General features: G+C 49.6%; 1 protein-coding gene across 1 annotated transcript in view; it reads right to left on the minus strand.

Annotated features, from left to right (window-relative positions):
- The window catches only part of NAV2 (neuron navigator 2), a 697375-nt gene extending 692601 nt beyond the window's left edge, over window positions 1–4774 (minus strand). The window contains exon 1 of the mRNA XM_087433096.1: window positions 4125–4774. Within this exon, the coding sequence (XP_087289222.1) occupies window positions 4125–4199 (75 nt within the window). The 5' untranslated portion in view covers window positions 4200–4774. The remainder of the gene's footprint in view (window positions 1–4124) is intronic.
- Window positions 4775–15832: the final 11058 nt, after the last annotated feature.

Here is a 15832-nt window from a genome sequence, read left to right on the forward strand (position 1 = left end):
CAATCAAAAAGTCATTCCCTTGACTGATCAATAGGCGTCTGTCAGGGAAATTTTACTTCTCCCATCTATGCTAGCTAAGTAGGTTCATACAGCACTGAGCAGTACTTACCTCACTGAGTTTCTCTCCGTGGCAATTTGCAGCCCCCTGCCTCTCTGGATTTTTCCTGACTTCAGCACAGAATTTGAAGTTGACAAGTGCCAGGCATGCATAGGGAGCTGCCGTGCATAAGTGGCGCCAAGATAAGTCACCAAAGGGGCAGTTCTGAATGGTACCCATCCCTGCTGCAGGGAGAGTGGGCACGTCCACGGCTGAAGCCGGCCGTCTGACTCTCCCATGGCCGGCCGCTTCTCATCACTGAGGTTTCCGCAGAAAGGACACTCCCTCCGGGAGCTGTCCCCTTCACCCAGCTAAAACTCACCCTCTTGGGGGCAAGAAGGGGTCTATACCTTGATCTGCGTGGTGGCTGCACAGCTGTATAAGAGGTATAAAAAATCGTCAAGCTGTGAATTTAAGAAGCATGCACTTTACTTGACTTGTTATACCTCGATTAAAAAGGAAATTAAAAACAATTATAAATATGAAACACACCCCTCCCTCGCCCATTACACCACTATGCTCTATCTTCTTTAGAGGATAGGCCATTGTCTGCAAATAGATGATGTCGTTAATTCCTGTTGTTTGCTGTTCAGAGAGGCACTGTCTAATCCGGTAGCCACTAGTCACATGTGTCTATTTAAGTTTAACTTAATTAAAACTAAATAAGATTTAAAATTAAAGTCCTCCATCACACTAGCCACATTTCAAGTGCTCCGTGGCTGTATACAGCTAGTGGCTACTGATGTGTACAGTACACGAATAGGACATTTCCGTCACAGCAGGGAGTTTTGTTGGACAATGCTGGTCCAAAATGTAAGCCTCGGAAAAGAAGAGACCTTGTCCGTCTAGTTGATACCTAGATCCTAGAATGGTGCTTGGCACATGGAAGACACTTCATAAATACTTGTTAAGTAGATGAATAAAAGAATTTTGTAATACCAAAAAAAAATCACAAAGCAAAACCAAAAACCTGGAAACATCCTAAATGTACACCTATAAGGAATTAGTTTAAAAATTTTGGCCCATTCTATAGTGAAACTCTATTCAGTCATTAAAAGGCATTAGGTAGGTACGTATGCAATGATTCAGACAGATATCCATACTATATTAAATGAAAAAGCAAGTTGCTTAAAAATATATAGAGTATGATTCTATTTTATTAAGAAATGCAAACCAAAAATAATCAGGAATGCTATACACCAAACTGTTATCAGTAGTCACTGCTGGAGAGAATTAGAGAAAAGAGGAATTTACACTCTCTGCATTCTTCTAAATGGTTTGAATGTGTAATAAGTAGGTATTACTTGAGTACTTTTTCTAATGATTTAAAACAAAATCACATGCAGCCCTCTAAGAACAAAAGAAAAAAAAGCAATCCCACATTGAAACTGCCCCAAGCATATAGAGAACATTTCTTAAATAATTACCAAGTGCCAAATTCCTTACCAGCTTTATTTCATTTAATCTTAACAACAGCCCTGTAATTAAATGTTACTGTCCTCTGTTAAAAATGTAGACTCTAAAGATCAGGGAGGTTAAGCAGCTTTCCCAGGGTTGCACAACTATCACACACACAGCATTTGAACTCAGCTTTCTCACCCCATAGCTCACAGCACTCTTCACCGCAGAAAGCACAGGCAGATACCTCCCAAGACCCAGATCCCAGAGGAGCCCTGGACTAGACCCTTCATCTGCATGAAACCCCACACAAGGGCCAAGCTACAACGAGGCACATGAAACCTACCAAACCCTCGAGAAAGTGGCTTTTGCTGCTCAGGACAGTAGGAAATAGAGCAAAATTGAAGGTAGCCACTCTCCCCCTGCCTTGTCTCCCCAGCTTATCCCACAACTGTCAATTGAATCTCACACACACACACTGACAGCAGTGCCACAGGATCTGCTGCCAGTGAACGCTTGGTAACGTAAGCGTGCTGGCAGAGCCTTCCCAGCAACCCAGCAGATGCCTCGACTGTGCCTTTGTTGGATTTTCAGCCAATCCCCCCTGAAGAGGAGTTTTCAGCTCACCCGCGATATCTGAGCCAAAACACTGCCGAGTCGCCTTTCAGCTCCGTGGACAAGACACTACAGGCTGCGTGCTGGGAGGCTTGTTTAGCTTCACACTTGACGCAAATGGGGTGTGTGTTTACCCACAAACACACACACGCACACACCAACAGAGGCTGCCGCCGCCAAGAGAAGCCGCTGCAGTCGTGGTATTTCTAGAAGCCCAGAGACTGTACTCGAGCAATGTGGAACTTGATCACGACGCCTATCAGGAAAAACAATCTAATTCCTCCCAAGCCAAGTTTCAACCACTGCCCGGAACATTCGGTAGGAGACGAAATGTAATACTCTATTAAGCCTTACTTTGCCCGCACAAGCGAGAGCTCACTCAAGCACAGAGAGTCATTAAAATGGATCTTACATATATCATTATAAATTTAATAATCGCCATGACGGCTAGAGTTCAAGTTAAAATGAATGTCAGCTGAGCATAACCAATTGATGTTACCCCAGCTGCCGCAGAGCCTCACTAGGGGTTACATTCTACTTCCAGAGGCTCCGAAGTACATGTGGACCCAACACAGCCAGAGCCAAGAACAGATGGGAAATGCAGACATCTACACCTAGCCAAGGAGAGGCCGTCATAATTGCATATTATCTCGGTGTACCAGCCCAATTAAAATTTTCTACAGTGTCAGAGGTCCCAAATGTTCCTCCACTAAGTGTCTGGATACCAAACGTGGCTAACACTTACTAAAATGCAGTCAATCCCAGGTTCTGTTCACAACAATTATCAATTTTCCTCCGATCTCTCAGAGAGCTCCTGTACAAATAGGAGCAGACAGGTCTCCTGTGTACAGGTTATACACTGAACAAAATCAAACATCGCAAGACAAATTTCACTTACCCAGGCGCCTAAGATAGTGGTATTCTTCCTGCATTACCGGGAGTGCAGTCACAGGAGTGGAATTTTTTTTTTAAGAATGGAGTCAGTATCTATGTTTTTAAAAAGTAGTTTGTTTCAATCTATTTTTATCCTTTGAAAGAGCAAAACCCCATACAAAATCCTTCTTTCACACACACACACATAAACAGCTAAAATTATAGGGACGAGTTATAAGGCTAGTTTTCACCTCCATGTGTAGTTCACACGGGGAAGAGATGATCTTCGAGACTCACGAGGAGAGGGGACACTCCACCCCACACTGAGAGAACACCAGAAGTTTTTCTACCATCTACAACATTTCAAAGGAAATATCAGAAATCATTTTCAGATTCACATAGACTCTGGCTCTGCGTGAGCTGTATTTAACCCTTACCACACCCTGGTCTCAGCAATTCCCCCAAGAGGGAGTGAGGAGACATTGTTTCAACCTTCTTCCCAGACAAGCAGCCACTCGGTGCTACTCCCCAATGTGTCTGGCTTTTAAAGACAAGCTGAACTTTAACTGGTAGATACAGATCCTGGGTGATGGTGGCTTTCAGACCGATGACAGCAAACGACCTTCACTCAACGGGCCTTTTTAAACAGCTGTGACATTCTCACAGATGGGGCAAAAGAGTGAAGTAGGATATGTTTTTGATCCATAAACACAAGAGCCAGCAGACCACACGGAGAATAACTCAGACAAAAACACCGCTGTCAGGAGCACCATTTCCAAAAGGTGCTAAGAGTGTGTGAATCCCAAATGGGCCTTCAGAACAAATAAGCTCGTATTTGACTCAGAGAACACCAACACTTTTTGTCAACTCCCTGAGCTAAAGCTTATAAATCTTTGCCTTTCTGGCTCCAGGATTGAATTTTTTTTCCCTTCTTTCTCTCTCTCCCACCCTATCAACAAGTCAAGGATTCAAGCAGCAGTAGGACCTGGCAAATCACAAGCCACCACCCTGGCTCCTTAACCAGAGGAAAGACAAACAAGCACAATCGACGACAACAACATTCTGAGGACCACCTGGGCTCTCTGAATCATGCTTAGCAATTCCAGCACCATAAGCCAAGCGACAAAGTTCTGCCACTTACCCTCTTTTGATCTTCCAGTCCATGGGTAACCAGCTTTCTCTTCTGCTGTTGGCTGGACTCAGAAACCGATTCCATTTCCCAGGAATAAAATCCCCTCTCTCCTTCAGCGATGCTTCCAAATCCACAGAGGAAGAAAACAACCCAGGCAAAAGTGATGCATACACGCCGCCAGACAAAGCTCCCGCCAGCCGAAGAAATCCACGCTACCTCCTCAAAGGTCTTCCAGACTTCTTAGAATCCACTCGGGAACCTCACTCGCCATCGCTGCCTTAGCAATGAGGGCGGCTGCTGCTGGCATCGTGAGAGCTGGGACTTGGGGGTTTACTTCAGTTCCAAGGCTGGCTTCCTGAGAGCCCAGAGGACAGATTTGGGCAAAGACGAGTCCATATCCTGGGGCACGTGCCACATTACTGCCCCAGAAATCCTTTCCCTCACTGTCTCCTTGGCACAGATAATTTATACGTCAATAACAATGTAAATGGGCATTTAATCCACAGAGCTGATAGCATCCACATCCCTCTCCGCCAGCCCCTGACTCCCATAAATCACCATAAATGCTGCTCGCAAAGCCGCCCCTCACAGTTCTTGCAAGTGTTCATCACAGAGGTTGCTCCCCTCCCGGGCTGTCATCTTCCTTCACAGAGTAAGACCCATACCTGCGGAGAAAAGGTTCAACAGTCAGATTTGTCTTTTGTGGAGAAGTACAGGTTTGAGCTGTCTTGACCACCATCTGGAGCCCAAACCAAACAGCAGCCAGCAATCTTCCTCCGAGCCCCTCAGTACTCCGAGTGCATCCATAGGCAAGCAACCGGGGGACCTCATGGGTTCCCCACTCCTCAAGACACACGGAGGACCCCGTTCTTGAAATAAGCATGCCAGAGCCGGAAATGAGTTCTCTTTCACACCTATGTGGAGTGCATCGTCATCATCATCGTAGGACTAAGGCACTCAGGTATGAGGAGACAGGGAAGCAACGGTCTGTGAAGCAAAAAGGCATCAACATTTTCCCCCCAATTACAGGTGCGGAGGCAGTGTGCGGCAGGCGAGACACCAGGGTCCGCTGGGGAGGTGAAAAAGAGCAGCCTCGATTGTCTGAGAGTGAAGAGGCAACTGTGCTACGGAGCCGCATTCCCTGCCTCAGAACCTGCAGGCAGAGCAGGCACCCAGTCACCTCCTGGCTGACGTCACAGAAGCTTGGAGGGACAGACAGGGAGGAGAGAAGAGGGACCTCAGTACCAAGGAAAATGTTTCCCACGGGTGCACCCTTCCATGAACGCATCTGAGAAGTGGGAACATATATGAGAAGCCCCATGAAGATGCCCCAATACATAATTATGAATGCCTCTTCCCATACATAGCACCAGCACTACCAGGAAAGAAAGGAAAAAGGGAAAAAAGCCCTTTAGTAAAAGGCACTAGTTTCTTGCCAGCGTTTCTAATCAACGCACTAGCCATTCTACTATTCAGGCCGCGCCAGCCTCCGGGAAAGCTGTGGCCAGATCCGGCCGCAGCGGGCAGTAGACAGAAGCCCTCAGACCCTCCCTTGCAGCTGTCCTGACCAGTGGCTACTCTGGAATGAGGCCGAAGCCATCCTCTATCACAAAAGGCTTCCGCACAGCTCAATGCCAAAGCAGGTTAAAAGGCAGGGAGAGATTCAGCCACAAAGGGCTGGTAGGAGGAAGAAGAGAAATGCTTCTCTTGGGAGAGAAGCTGCAGAAAGACTGAAGGTCCTACACCACACACAACACCCGGCCAGAGCAGATTTCTGCAAATGAATTCCCAAGTCACAAATGTTCTGAATTTGGCAAGAATTGATGAGAGCAGAAGAGGGGCATCTCGTACACCCCAGGGTGGCTGACACAAGAGGCAGCATCAGCGAAGCCCTCTGCTGGCCCAGGAAATAGCAGAAGCCCTCTGGTTGCCCCCATCACCATCTCCACAGCCCCTTCAAGGGATCCCTGGCAAAGGAGAAACCTCTCAGATCCATTCTTTTTAGCTCCAGATCACAATGCAAATAAACTGTGGCAAACTGCCTCCAAGAACTACCCTTTTCTGAATCTAAACTGAGACCTCAAACTAGAGGATCAGACAGAGCTAGGTTTGAACCTCAACTCTGCAACTAAACTCACTGTAGACCTTGAGCCAGTAACTTAACCTCTCTGAGCCTCCGTGTTCTCATATATACAGTGGGAATAAGGATAGCACGTAAGAGTGGAAAGATCAAGATCATCTATTGACGCAGAGCAGGTAACCTAAAGATAACAACCGCTAGCATGCACTGAATGCTCACTATATGCCAGGCGCTGTCTACTGCTTTACATATTCATTCTTTCAACAAATCGCAATCAAGGGCTTGCTATGTGCCAGTTATCTTGCTTCAATTAGGGGTTCTTAGTTAGACATGAGACAACTGAAGATTGAGAAGGTCGAGTAACTTGCCTAAAGTCACACAGCTTGGCAGTTGTAGGGCTGGAACTGGAACCCAGGTCTGACTTCAAGGCCCTTGCTCATAACCGTGCCTCTCTGGCAGGATCCCTGTCATTTGGCTTTTCACAAGCAGCCTGAGTCCAGAGTCTACACTTTTTACAGCTCCTGGCTCTCCTCATGAATAATAATAAAAGGAAAAAGCCAGGTGCCAAAAGGATCTCCTACTGGGAAGGGCCATCTCCAGAGGGGCCGCTTCATTCGCAGCTCTGGGATCTCTCTGTATCTGAGAACAGCTCTGCACTCTGCACCAGGCCCTCGCTTCCTCCCGGGTGAGACCCTGTCACATCCCATCACGCCAGCCGGTGCACACGCCCCAAGTGCACATGGGGACAGACGTTCTCACCCCAGAAACACCTCCCCAGCAGCGGGGAGTGGGAGGATGTTCAACACCTCCTGCGAGCCTTTTGTTTTTTCTGGGAGTCAGTCTCCACCAGTTTTGGGGCTGTCGCTGTCCTCCTGCTACAGCCAGGGTGGGGAGGGGTACCCGAGGAAGGGGAGAAACGAGGATGCTGCTACCAACTAGCTGCCATGTCCAATCCGCTTCCTGACTGGGGAGGGCGGACTTCGGAGAGCAAGCCCTGACGTAAAAGCTCTGATTTCTTACTGCCCAGAGAAATCTCAGGAAGTTTAAACACACTGAATAAAAAAGAGCTGAAAGGCAGGACTAAGAGAACATTTAACTAGATTGTTGAGAAGTCAACACGTTTGCTGGATTGATCCCTAAATGCAGCAACATGTCAGCAGCTTTCCTCTCTGTGCCATAAGTCGGTCAGGAGCAGCTTGGAGGGAAGGGGGAGTGAGGAAAGGGCTGGGCCAGACTGCACCATAAGATTGGGGGTGGGGGCAGGGACTGTGGGCAAGCCCTGGCTTCTCCTTAAAGTCCAGAAGACAGGTCCAGATGTATTAAAGACAGCCCAAACCCGCTGCCAGGGCTTCCTCCTGCCTGGTCCAAACACCGTCTCCAAAAGGCTTCACGTCTCGCTCCACATCTGCCCAAATCCTTCCTGCCTTCTTGGCAATTCCCAGGGGAAACAATTTTAAAGACCGATTCAGAGGTACACCCCAGCACATGGGGATCCAGGAAAGGGTCTAGTCTCAGACATAGGGGCACCCTTCTGAGAGGCCCACGGAGGTCCCTTCCTGCAGTAAAACTCCATTGCCAGCTAAATGCCAATTTGGGATTCCAGGTGCCAGACAAGTCACAGGCCAGGCCCTCCCAGGTGGAATGTACTCCTTCCTTCTGCCTGGGTGTTGGAATTGTGAGCCCACTTCATATGTTTTGGAGAAACATTCTTCTTAAATTCTCCAAAGTCCAAAATTGGGAAAAGTCCCTTTGGCCTTCTCCTCACTTCTCTCCCTCTCTCTAGCTGCTCCTGCCCCCAGGTGGCTCCAAGACTGGGGAAACTGGTTTTAAACTAGATTGGGGGTGGGGGGAAGGGAGCCCGACCTGTTTCATCTTATAACCAGAGTCAAGCTTCTGATACAAGGGTGCAATCGTCTTTTGAATGGACTCATTAACACTCATCGCCAACACAGCAGTTTTAATTAGTCTTAGGTGCCTATAGGGGAAACGGAAGGGCTTCTCGGAAACCTAGCCTTTCATTAATCAATCAATAAATAAGTTACATAAGATGTAAGAAAGACAACCAAAGAGGCATGGTGACTTCTGGGCTGGGTTTTTATTTGGGGGTTTTTTTTGCTCGTGCCCGCCCAGCCGGCCACTTCTGCTTAGCCGCCAGGGGAGAGCTGACCCAGCCGCCAACCCCGGCGCCTTTATTTGCGCACGGCGAGCGAGCGGAGCGTGCTCCCGCCTCTTCTCTGAAGAAAAGAAAGGATCACACACAAAAATAAGTCACTAGGGCCCCAGCTGGGCGGCGCGGGCTGCCGCTGCCGCCGCTGGGGTCCCTTTGCTGGCAAGAAAGGAGCCGGCTCAGCGGAGCGCACACCCTGGAAGCGCCGCGACCCCCGGAGCTCGGGCGCCCCCTCCCCGCCCGCTGCCCTCGCCCCTCCGCCCGCGGCTACCCGGAGCACGGGAGAGAGAACGCCAGGGAAACGGGAGGCCCGGCCTAGTGGCCCCGGCTCGGATCCACCTACACACACACACACACACACACACACACACACGGATAGGGACAGACACAGTGAAGAGACTCAGACACAGACTGACACAGGCGTAGTAGACACTACGTAGTAGAGACCTAGACAGACAGACACACACACACACACACAGATACCCACAGAAGCTCAGATCCCACACGAGGATGCACATCCACCCAGAGAGGGACACACGCAGACAGGTACCAAACCTACATTCAGAGACAGAGGTGGCTAGAAAACACCGGCACAGACAAAACGCGCGCGCGCGCGCACACACACACACACACACACACACTCATAGATACACAGACAAGCACACAGAGAGGAGAGACACCCACAAAACCCCAAAATACATAGAGACGCCAACAGAAGGATCCACAAACACAATACTCAAACACCAGCACCCGGAGAGGGCGTTCACAGCCACCCACGCCAACAGCCAACACAGAGGAACCCGGACGTGAGGATACACCCGGAGACACAATCACGCAGAGGGGGATGCACAGACACACACAAACAGAAGACATCCAGAAACACGAGAACACGCACAAGGAGATACACCCAGCCTCAGGCACGCACACCCACTCTGGATGGGGGCATGTGCAGCGTAGCCGGAGCCGGAGCCGGGGAAAGTGCGCCCCAGAGCTCGCAGAACCGCCTCGGAGAACCGCGCAGCGCGCCCCAGCCCGCATCTGCCGGGGAAGACTTTCCCAGAGCATCTCTGAACAAGGGCCCGCCGACCGTCGGCGTGCGCCGGTCGCCGTGCGTCCGCCCGCTGGGTCTCTGTGCCGCGGCCCCAGGGCTAAGGAGGCCCCGGCCCTCCGCCAGGGTCCCGGAGCGGAGGTGTGGCCCCGCGCCGCTCCGTGCGGGACCAGCCCTCTCCCCGCCGGCAGTCTCCGCCCTGCCCGGCCCCCGAGCCCGGCACAGAGCATCCCCAAGTCCTCTCCTCCCTGCCGGTCCCATCGTGCGGCAAACTTTCCACCGGCCAGTCCCGGCGCCGAGCAGCCCGGCCCAGCCCGGCCCCGGGGCGGCGGCGCGTAGGGCTCCTACCTGCGCCCACGCGGCTTCGCGGAGCCGCCGCCTCCAGCCGGTCTCGCACCGCGCTCCGGCCCGCGCTCCTCAGCCGCCGCCGCCGCTGCAGCCGCTCCTTGCCCTCCCGTTACCCGGGAAACCGCCTCCTCCTCCCTCCCGCCAACCAACCAGCACCGTTCACATGGCGCCTCGCAGCCAATGGGCTACCTCGCCATCCAGGTCCCCTTCCCGGGTCCCGAGCCCTTTCCCATGCTAGAGGACTGGAGAGGGGGTAGGGGTGTCTCCGGAGCCGCCACTACTCGAAGGTGGGCCCCAGGGGGTGGGGCAGAGAGAGTCATCTGGTCCCTGCTGTTGGCGCCCTTCTTTTGCAGGACAGACGTATCTGACACTTGTAAGACCCACATCGCTGGAGAACCTGAGTCGGAAGACTACTTAGAGCACCTAGCTGAGCCTTCCACTAAAGCCAGAAATCCTTTGGACAGTTTCCCATCAGGGAGCTGTCCAGCCTGGGAACACCTCTCTCAGCGGAGCGCTCGCAGTCTCCCAAGGCAGTACTTAGTGCCTTCCCTCTTGTAGAGCTCTGATTGGGAGCAAGCTCCCAACACAGAACCGAACCTGCCTCCAGGCCAAGATCCCTTTCTGCTCTCTTGGATACGCAGAACAAGGCTCCCTCGGCCACCTAACAGTCAGGCCTTCAGAAACGGGAAGGCATCATATCCTATCCACCACGTGACTCTTCTTTGGAAAGTTCTTCATTCATCTTCCCTCTTCCCCCAGGGCCATTTTGAAATCGGAGAGGCTTGTGCTCAGCTGTGTGGCTCTACCCCTTTCATGTGGCTGTCTAGCATAAGAGCCCAGGTAGACGAATCTCAGTATCCCAGCACTATTTGCAAATAAGACCTGAACTGGTGAAAACAAAAATCCTCTCATCTCCTGAGCTGAAGTCAGTCCCGAAACGTGGAGTAAAACAGGGGACAGACGTGTCTGGAGAGGCAGTGGGGTGGAGACCTCTGGATCTGAAGACCTCTTATTTCGCTCCTATTTCATCTTCCAATCAAAACTTGATCCATCACAAAGGGTCCAAGGTGAGAGGCAAGGAATCCTATTGGCCCTGGCAGGAGAGTGACCTGGCCTTTCCAAAGCCTACAGATGCCACCAGGCTGCAGGGTCTGTCCACAGCCACAGGCAGGTCTTGCCACACCACTGCCTGGTGAGGACCATGTGGGCCCAGCAGCTCATTAGAACAGGAGCTCAGGACACAGGCCAAAGTAGAAGTCCTGCTGCTGGACCCCTGGATGAGGGGTGGGAGGAGATTCAGGCTCAGGAAGGGGGGTGCACTCATCTGATGGGGTGCCATCAGAGCAGAAGGGATGGATGAGGCATACACAGTACCCAGCCGGATCTGTGCCAGCCCCAACCACCACTCCCCAGGTCTGGCAGTAGGAAGGGGGCTGGAACCTCCTCTTTTTGAGAGCACAGGGCTCAGCTGCAAGATGGCAGTGGTGAGGGAACTGCAGCTGGGGTGGAAGGTCACCTGTGCTTGTGTCACTCAAACACACACACGTATGTTACACTCCTGGGACCTGCCCCAGAGGGGCCCACTGAGACTGGTCACGAGACAGAAATGAAAAATGAAAACCACGCCACTTTCTTAGCCAGTTCCTGCAAGTCTCTCAGGTCATGCAATGAGGAAGAACAGAGGGATGGTAGAGGGTGTGATACAGTTATAAGAACGCAGAGTGGAGTCAGGCAGCTGGGGCTATAATCCCCTCTCTGCCATTTATCAGCTTTATGATCTTATCTCTGAACCCATGCTTCCTCATCTATGAAGGAGGGAAGCGAACAGTCCTCCTGACAGAGCTGTTCTGAGGATCAGATGTGATCATGGATGAGCACAGGCTTTGTAAGCAATCACGTACCTTGCAGAGGAGAAGGGCTTTTACAATGACCCAATTTGCCCTTGTGATGGTTAATTTTGTGTGTCAACTTGGCTAGGCTATGCTACCCAGTTTTTGGTTGAATACCAGTCTAGATGTTGCTGTGAAAGTATTTTTTTTAGATGTGATTAACATTTAAATCAGTATACTTTGAGTAAAGCAGATTATCCTGCATAATGTAGGTGGGCCTAATCCAGTTAGTCAAAGGCCTTAAGAGACAAGACTGAGGTCCCCCAAGGAAGAAAGAATTCAGCCTCCAGACTACCTTTGGACCTGAGACTGCAACATCAACTCTTCCCTGGGTCTCCAGCCTCCCGGCCTGCCCTGCAGATTTTGGACTTGCCAGCCCACACAATCACATGAGCCAATTCCTTCAAATAAAACTCTCCTCTCACTCTCTCTATGTAGATAGATGATAGATAGATAGATAGACAGACAGACAGACAGATAGATAGAGATGTATAATTACATAGATACGTATCCTATTTGTTCTGTTTCTCTGGAGAACCCTGACTAAGACAGCCCCTTCCCAGAATGATGAGGCTTTGCCAGGCAAATCCAAAGAGAGGAAACAACCAGGTGGCCGGATTTGTAGCCTGATCATGAGCCTACAAGTTGTTGGTGTATGTGTGTGTGTTTCCGCAAGTCTCACCCAAGTGGGTGTTGGCTTATTTTCACAGATGGTTTCCATCCACCACTCTCTACAACAACCTTTCACCTGCTAGAGGTGGGCATCCTGGAGAACATTTCTCTAAAATAGCTCCCTTTCTCTCCCACCACTGTGCCCCCCGCCCCAGTGCCCACCTGTACACTAGGATCCAAGAGGACAGAGTCTGTTCTGTGGAGATTCTGCTACCTGACTCTCTCTCTTTCTCTCTCTCTCTCACACACATGCGCGCGCACACACACACACACACGCACACACAAGGATCCCAAATGAGAGTTGCAGTGGCAAAGACCTTAACACCTACTGCCATATGCAAGACCATTTTTGCCTCAATTAAGGGTGCACAAATTTTAAAAAATCATATCCAATCACCCCTTTAGGGTCCTAACCCTAAATCTGTCCTATCGCCTGAAGAAAGGGTTGTTTCCATTTCACTCACCTGGAAAACCAGGAACGAGAGTATAACCAGGTCTCCCAGGCACTAGAACTGCAAGCCTAGGGACTGTAGCTGCTCCCTCCATGGCTTCTGGAAGGGAACGCACCTTCTCCTGTCTCTGCTTACTCAACGTCCACCTGGCCTAAGCTAGCTGCCAGTCCAAGTGTCTGTATCAGGGGCTCTCAGCGCAAATACCCAATACAGCTTGGCAGCAGCCTCTGGAACTTAGTTCAAATTCTCATGAAAGAATCTGATTGGTCATCGCCTTTTGGGTCAGGTCGGTGGTCAGTCAGCAGTGGCAAATAGGAAGGGACCTTTGAATGGCAACGTCAGACACTTGTAGCACACGGGGAAAGGGAGACATGCAAAGGCACTTCCCTAGTTTAGCTTCTGCCTCCTAAGACTGAGCCCTGCTCCTCAGTTTTCTTGTCTTCAAACCAAAAGTGCCCACGTTGCCCTCCTTCAGAGCCACAGAATCCCTGAAGGACGTGTACTGTGAAGCACTTTAGGAAATTGAAGCGTGTTCTTTTTCCTATAAATTAAGGAAAATCTTTCATCCAACCTCAAGAAAACTTGAAGAAAAAGTCTCTGGTCAGCAGGCCAGGCCTGGTGGATTCAGCTCAGACTCTGTCTTGCGTGTGCTGGACATCGGAGGGGTGGCGTCTTAAGCACAAAAATGTTCTTCTCTCCTGTCTTTAGCTGTCTCTGAATTGAACACAGAGCCAATTGGCCAGCAGAGCAGGAAAGAAGATGGAAAATGCCCTTTTCCACCTTATGTTTTTGGATTGGTGAAATTTCATTATCTCTGGGAACCCAACTCTAAGAATTTTCCCCCAAAGTCCCTGTCAGAATTGGTTGTTCCCTTCTCTAGAATCTAAAGAATTTTGTACTCCTCTCTCTTATAGCATTTGCCACATCATCCCATAATCATCTCTTCTCATGTTTATCTCCTGTCCTGACTAGTCTAGTCATTCATTCCCAGATCACTCACTCAATCCCGCAACAAATTTTATTGCCAATAATGATCTGAGATACAGCAATGAACAAGGTAGGAAAGGTCCCTGCTCTCGTGGTGACAGTGGAGGAAGATGGAAAATAAACAAATATTTCATCAAGGTAATTTGAGAGAATAAGTGGGCTTGGCAGGGAATAAAATTAAGATGGTGTGATGGAGAATGACTAGGTGGCTACCCTCAACTGGGGAGCTGTAGGTGACTTCTCTGAGAAGAAGGAATGTAAATTGAGATCTGAGTGATAAGAAGCATACGTCCATGCAAGGGTCAAGCAGAAGAACATTCCTGCTAGTGCAAAGGCCATGATGCAGACAGCGAAACCACGAGCTTGGCGTGCTCGTGGAGCAAACAGAAGGCCAGTGGAAATGAAGCAAAGCACTCACATCTGTCTGGGGAAAGAAGCCTCTGGAGACAGCAGAGACAGGGGAGTGTCACTGCTGCTCTTTTCTGTGCCCCTGCATGATGCCAGCTTACCCTCACCCACCATATTGCCTTTCTTCTAAGACTTAGCTCAGTGGTCTCTTCCAACGTGCTGGACCAACCTCACTCTATACTCCTTCATCTCACCCTTCCCCTCCACACAGACCCCTTAAGGTTATGGTGTGTTATATCCACATGATGATGTTTTCTGCTCCTTCACTCAGTTAATAAATTTTATTGAGTGCCTACAGGTGCCAAGAGCTTTCATGCCTGTGCAGTGTGATCTCCTTGATGAGAACACATGAAGAATCAGGAGATCTCTGAGAAGTCAAAGGGATAACACGAGGGTTTGTGATAAAGGATGCCATCTCTCCAGTCCTCATCCAAAGCCCATATGCTCTTGGTTTACCCACACTTTTAATGGGGCTGGTTAGCTCATTTCTAACCCCTTGGCCAATCAGAGGAAGGCATTGATCCCTACAGCTGGCAAACTGACAAGTGTAAGAAGTAAGAGAGGACAATCTGTCAGCCAAAGAGGAGACCAATAAACCTGTGAAAAACGAAGCAAAAGGTCTGGGCAATCTGGGACCATTTAGTGAATGGGCAATCAATCTTACACATCGCATCCATTCATTAAACTACGTGGATCCCTCATAATGCTGACTCTGAACAACAAAGATCTTAGAAGGCAGGGAAGATTTTAGTCTGCTAGAAAGCTTTTCATACAAATTGGCTAAATGGAATTTAATGGACAAATCCAGGGCTACTAAGAAAGTTCAATTGTCAAGAATGACTCAAATTCTGCACAGCCAATATTTTATACAGATAGAACTATTAATTACAATTTATTGAGCAACTCTAAGATGTGCCAGTTGCTTTAAATACTTGACTTCGTTCAGGCCCCACAATAACTCTGTGAAGTAGGTACCGTTATTATCCTTGTTTTCTGAAGTGGGAAAGAGGAGGAAACAGGCCCAAAGGGCTTGAGTAACTTGCCGTCGGTTGTAAAGCTGATTAGTACAGATCTTTTGCAACCAAATCAAAAGATGAGGAGAGAACAGACAATATCTATTTCTTCTTTTTTTTTTATTCCTCTTAACACTTAGCATAGATCTGGGCATATAGTAAGTTCTCAGAGTAGGGGCTCAGGGTTCATTCATCCAAGAAATTTGTCCCAGGAATTGTGCCAGCATCTGGAGATACGCTGGACAGCAAGCCAGACACAGACTCTGTCCTCAGGGTGACACAGCATGAAGAACTAATGAATCTATTCCATAGTTTTGAAAAAAATCCGTTTGCTGTGATCCTCTTAAATGTGACTCTCATTCTGGATCTTTTGGAAGCAGCTGAAGTTTCACTCTTGAAAAAAATAAGTGCCAGATAACAGTAAAGTTAGAGGTTTGCATGTGAAGAAAAGTCATCGCCCCCACCCATACTGTTCCCATTTCTGGGCAGCATGCAGTCCTCACTTTGTGCTGCCCCCCCTTCTGCCCCTTTACTGAAGAGTGACTTAATGGAAGTCACTTCAGTGTCCTCATCTGCAGAGTGGTGGGGGTGGGGGTGGGGGGGAGGGGAGAGATGGACGGGCTGTGACATTCTGGTTCTCTCTCCCTCCTGCC

This window comes from Ceratotherium simum, chromosome 7 (assembly GCF_057802395.1).
Source record: "Ceratotherium simum simum isolate JZ-2026a chromosome 7, ASM5780239v1, whole genome shotgun sequence".
In the NCBI taxonomy this organism is placed as follows: Eukaryota; Metazoa; Chordata; class Mammalia; order Perissodactyla; family Rhinocerotidae; genus Ceratotherium; species Ceratotherium simum.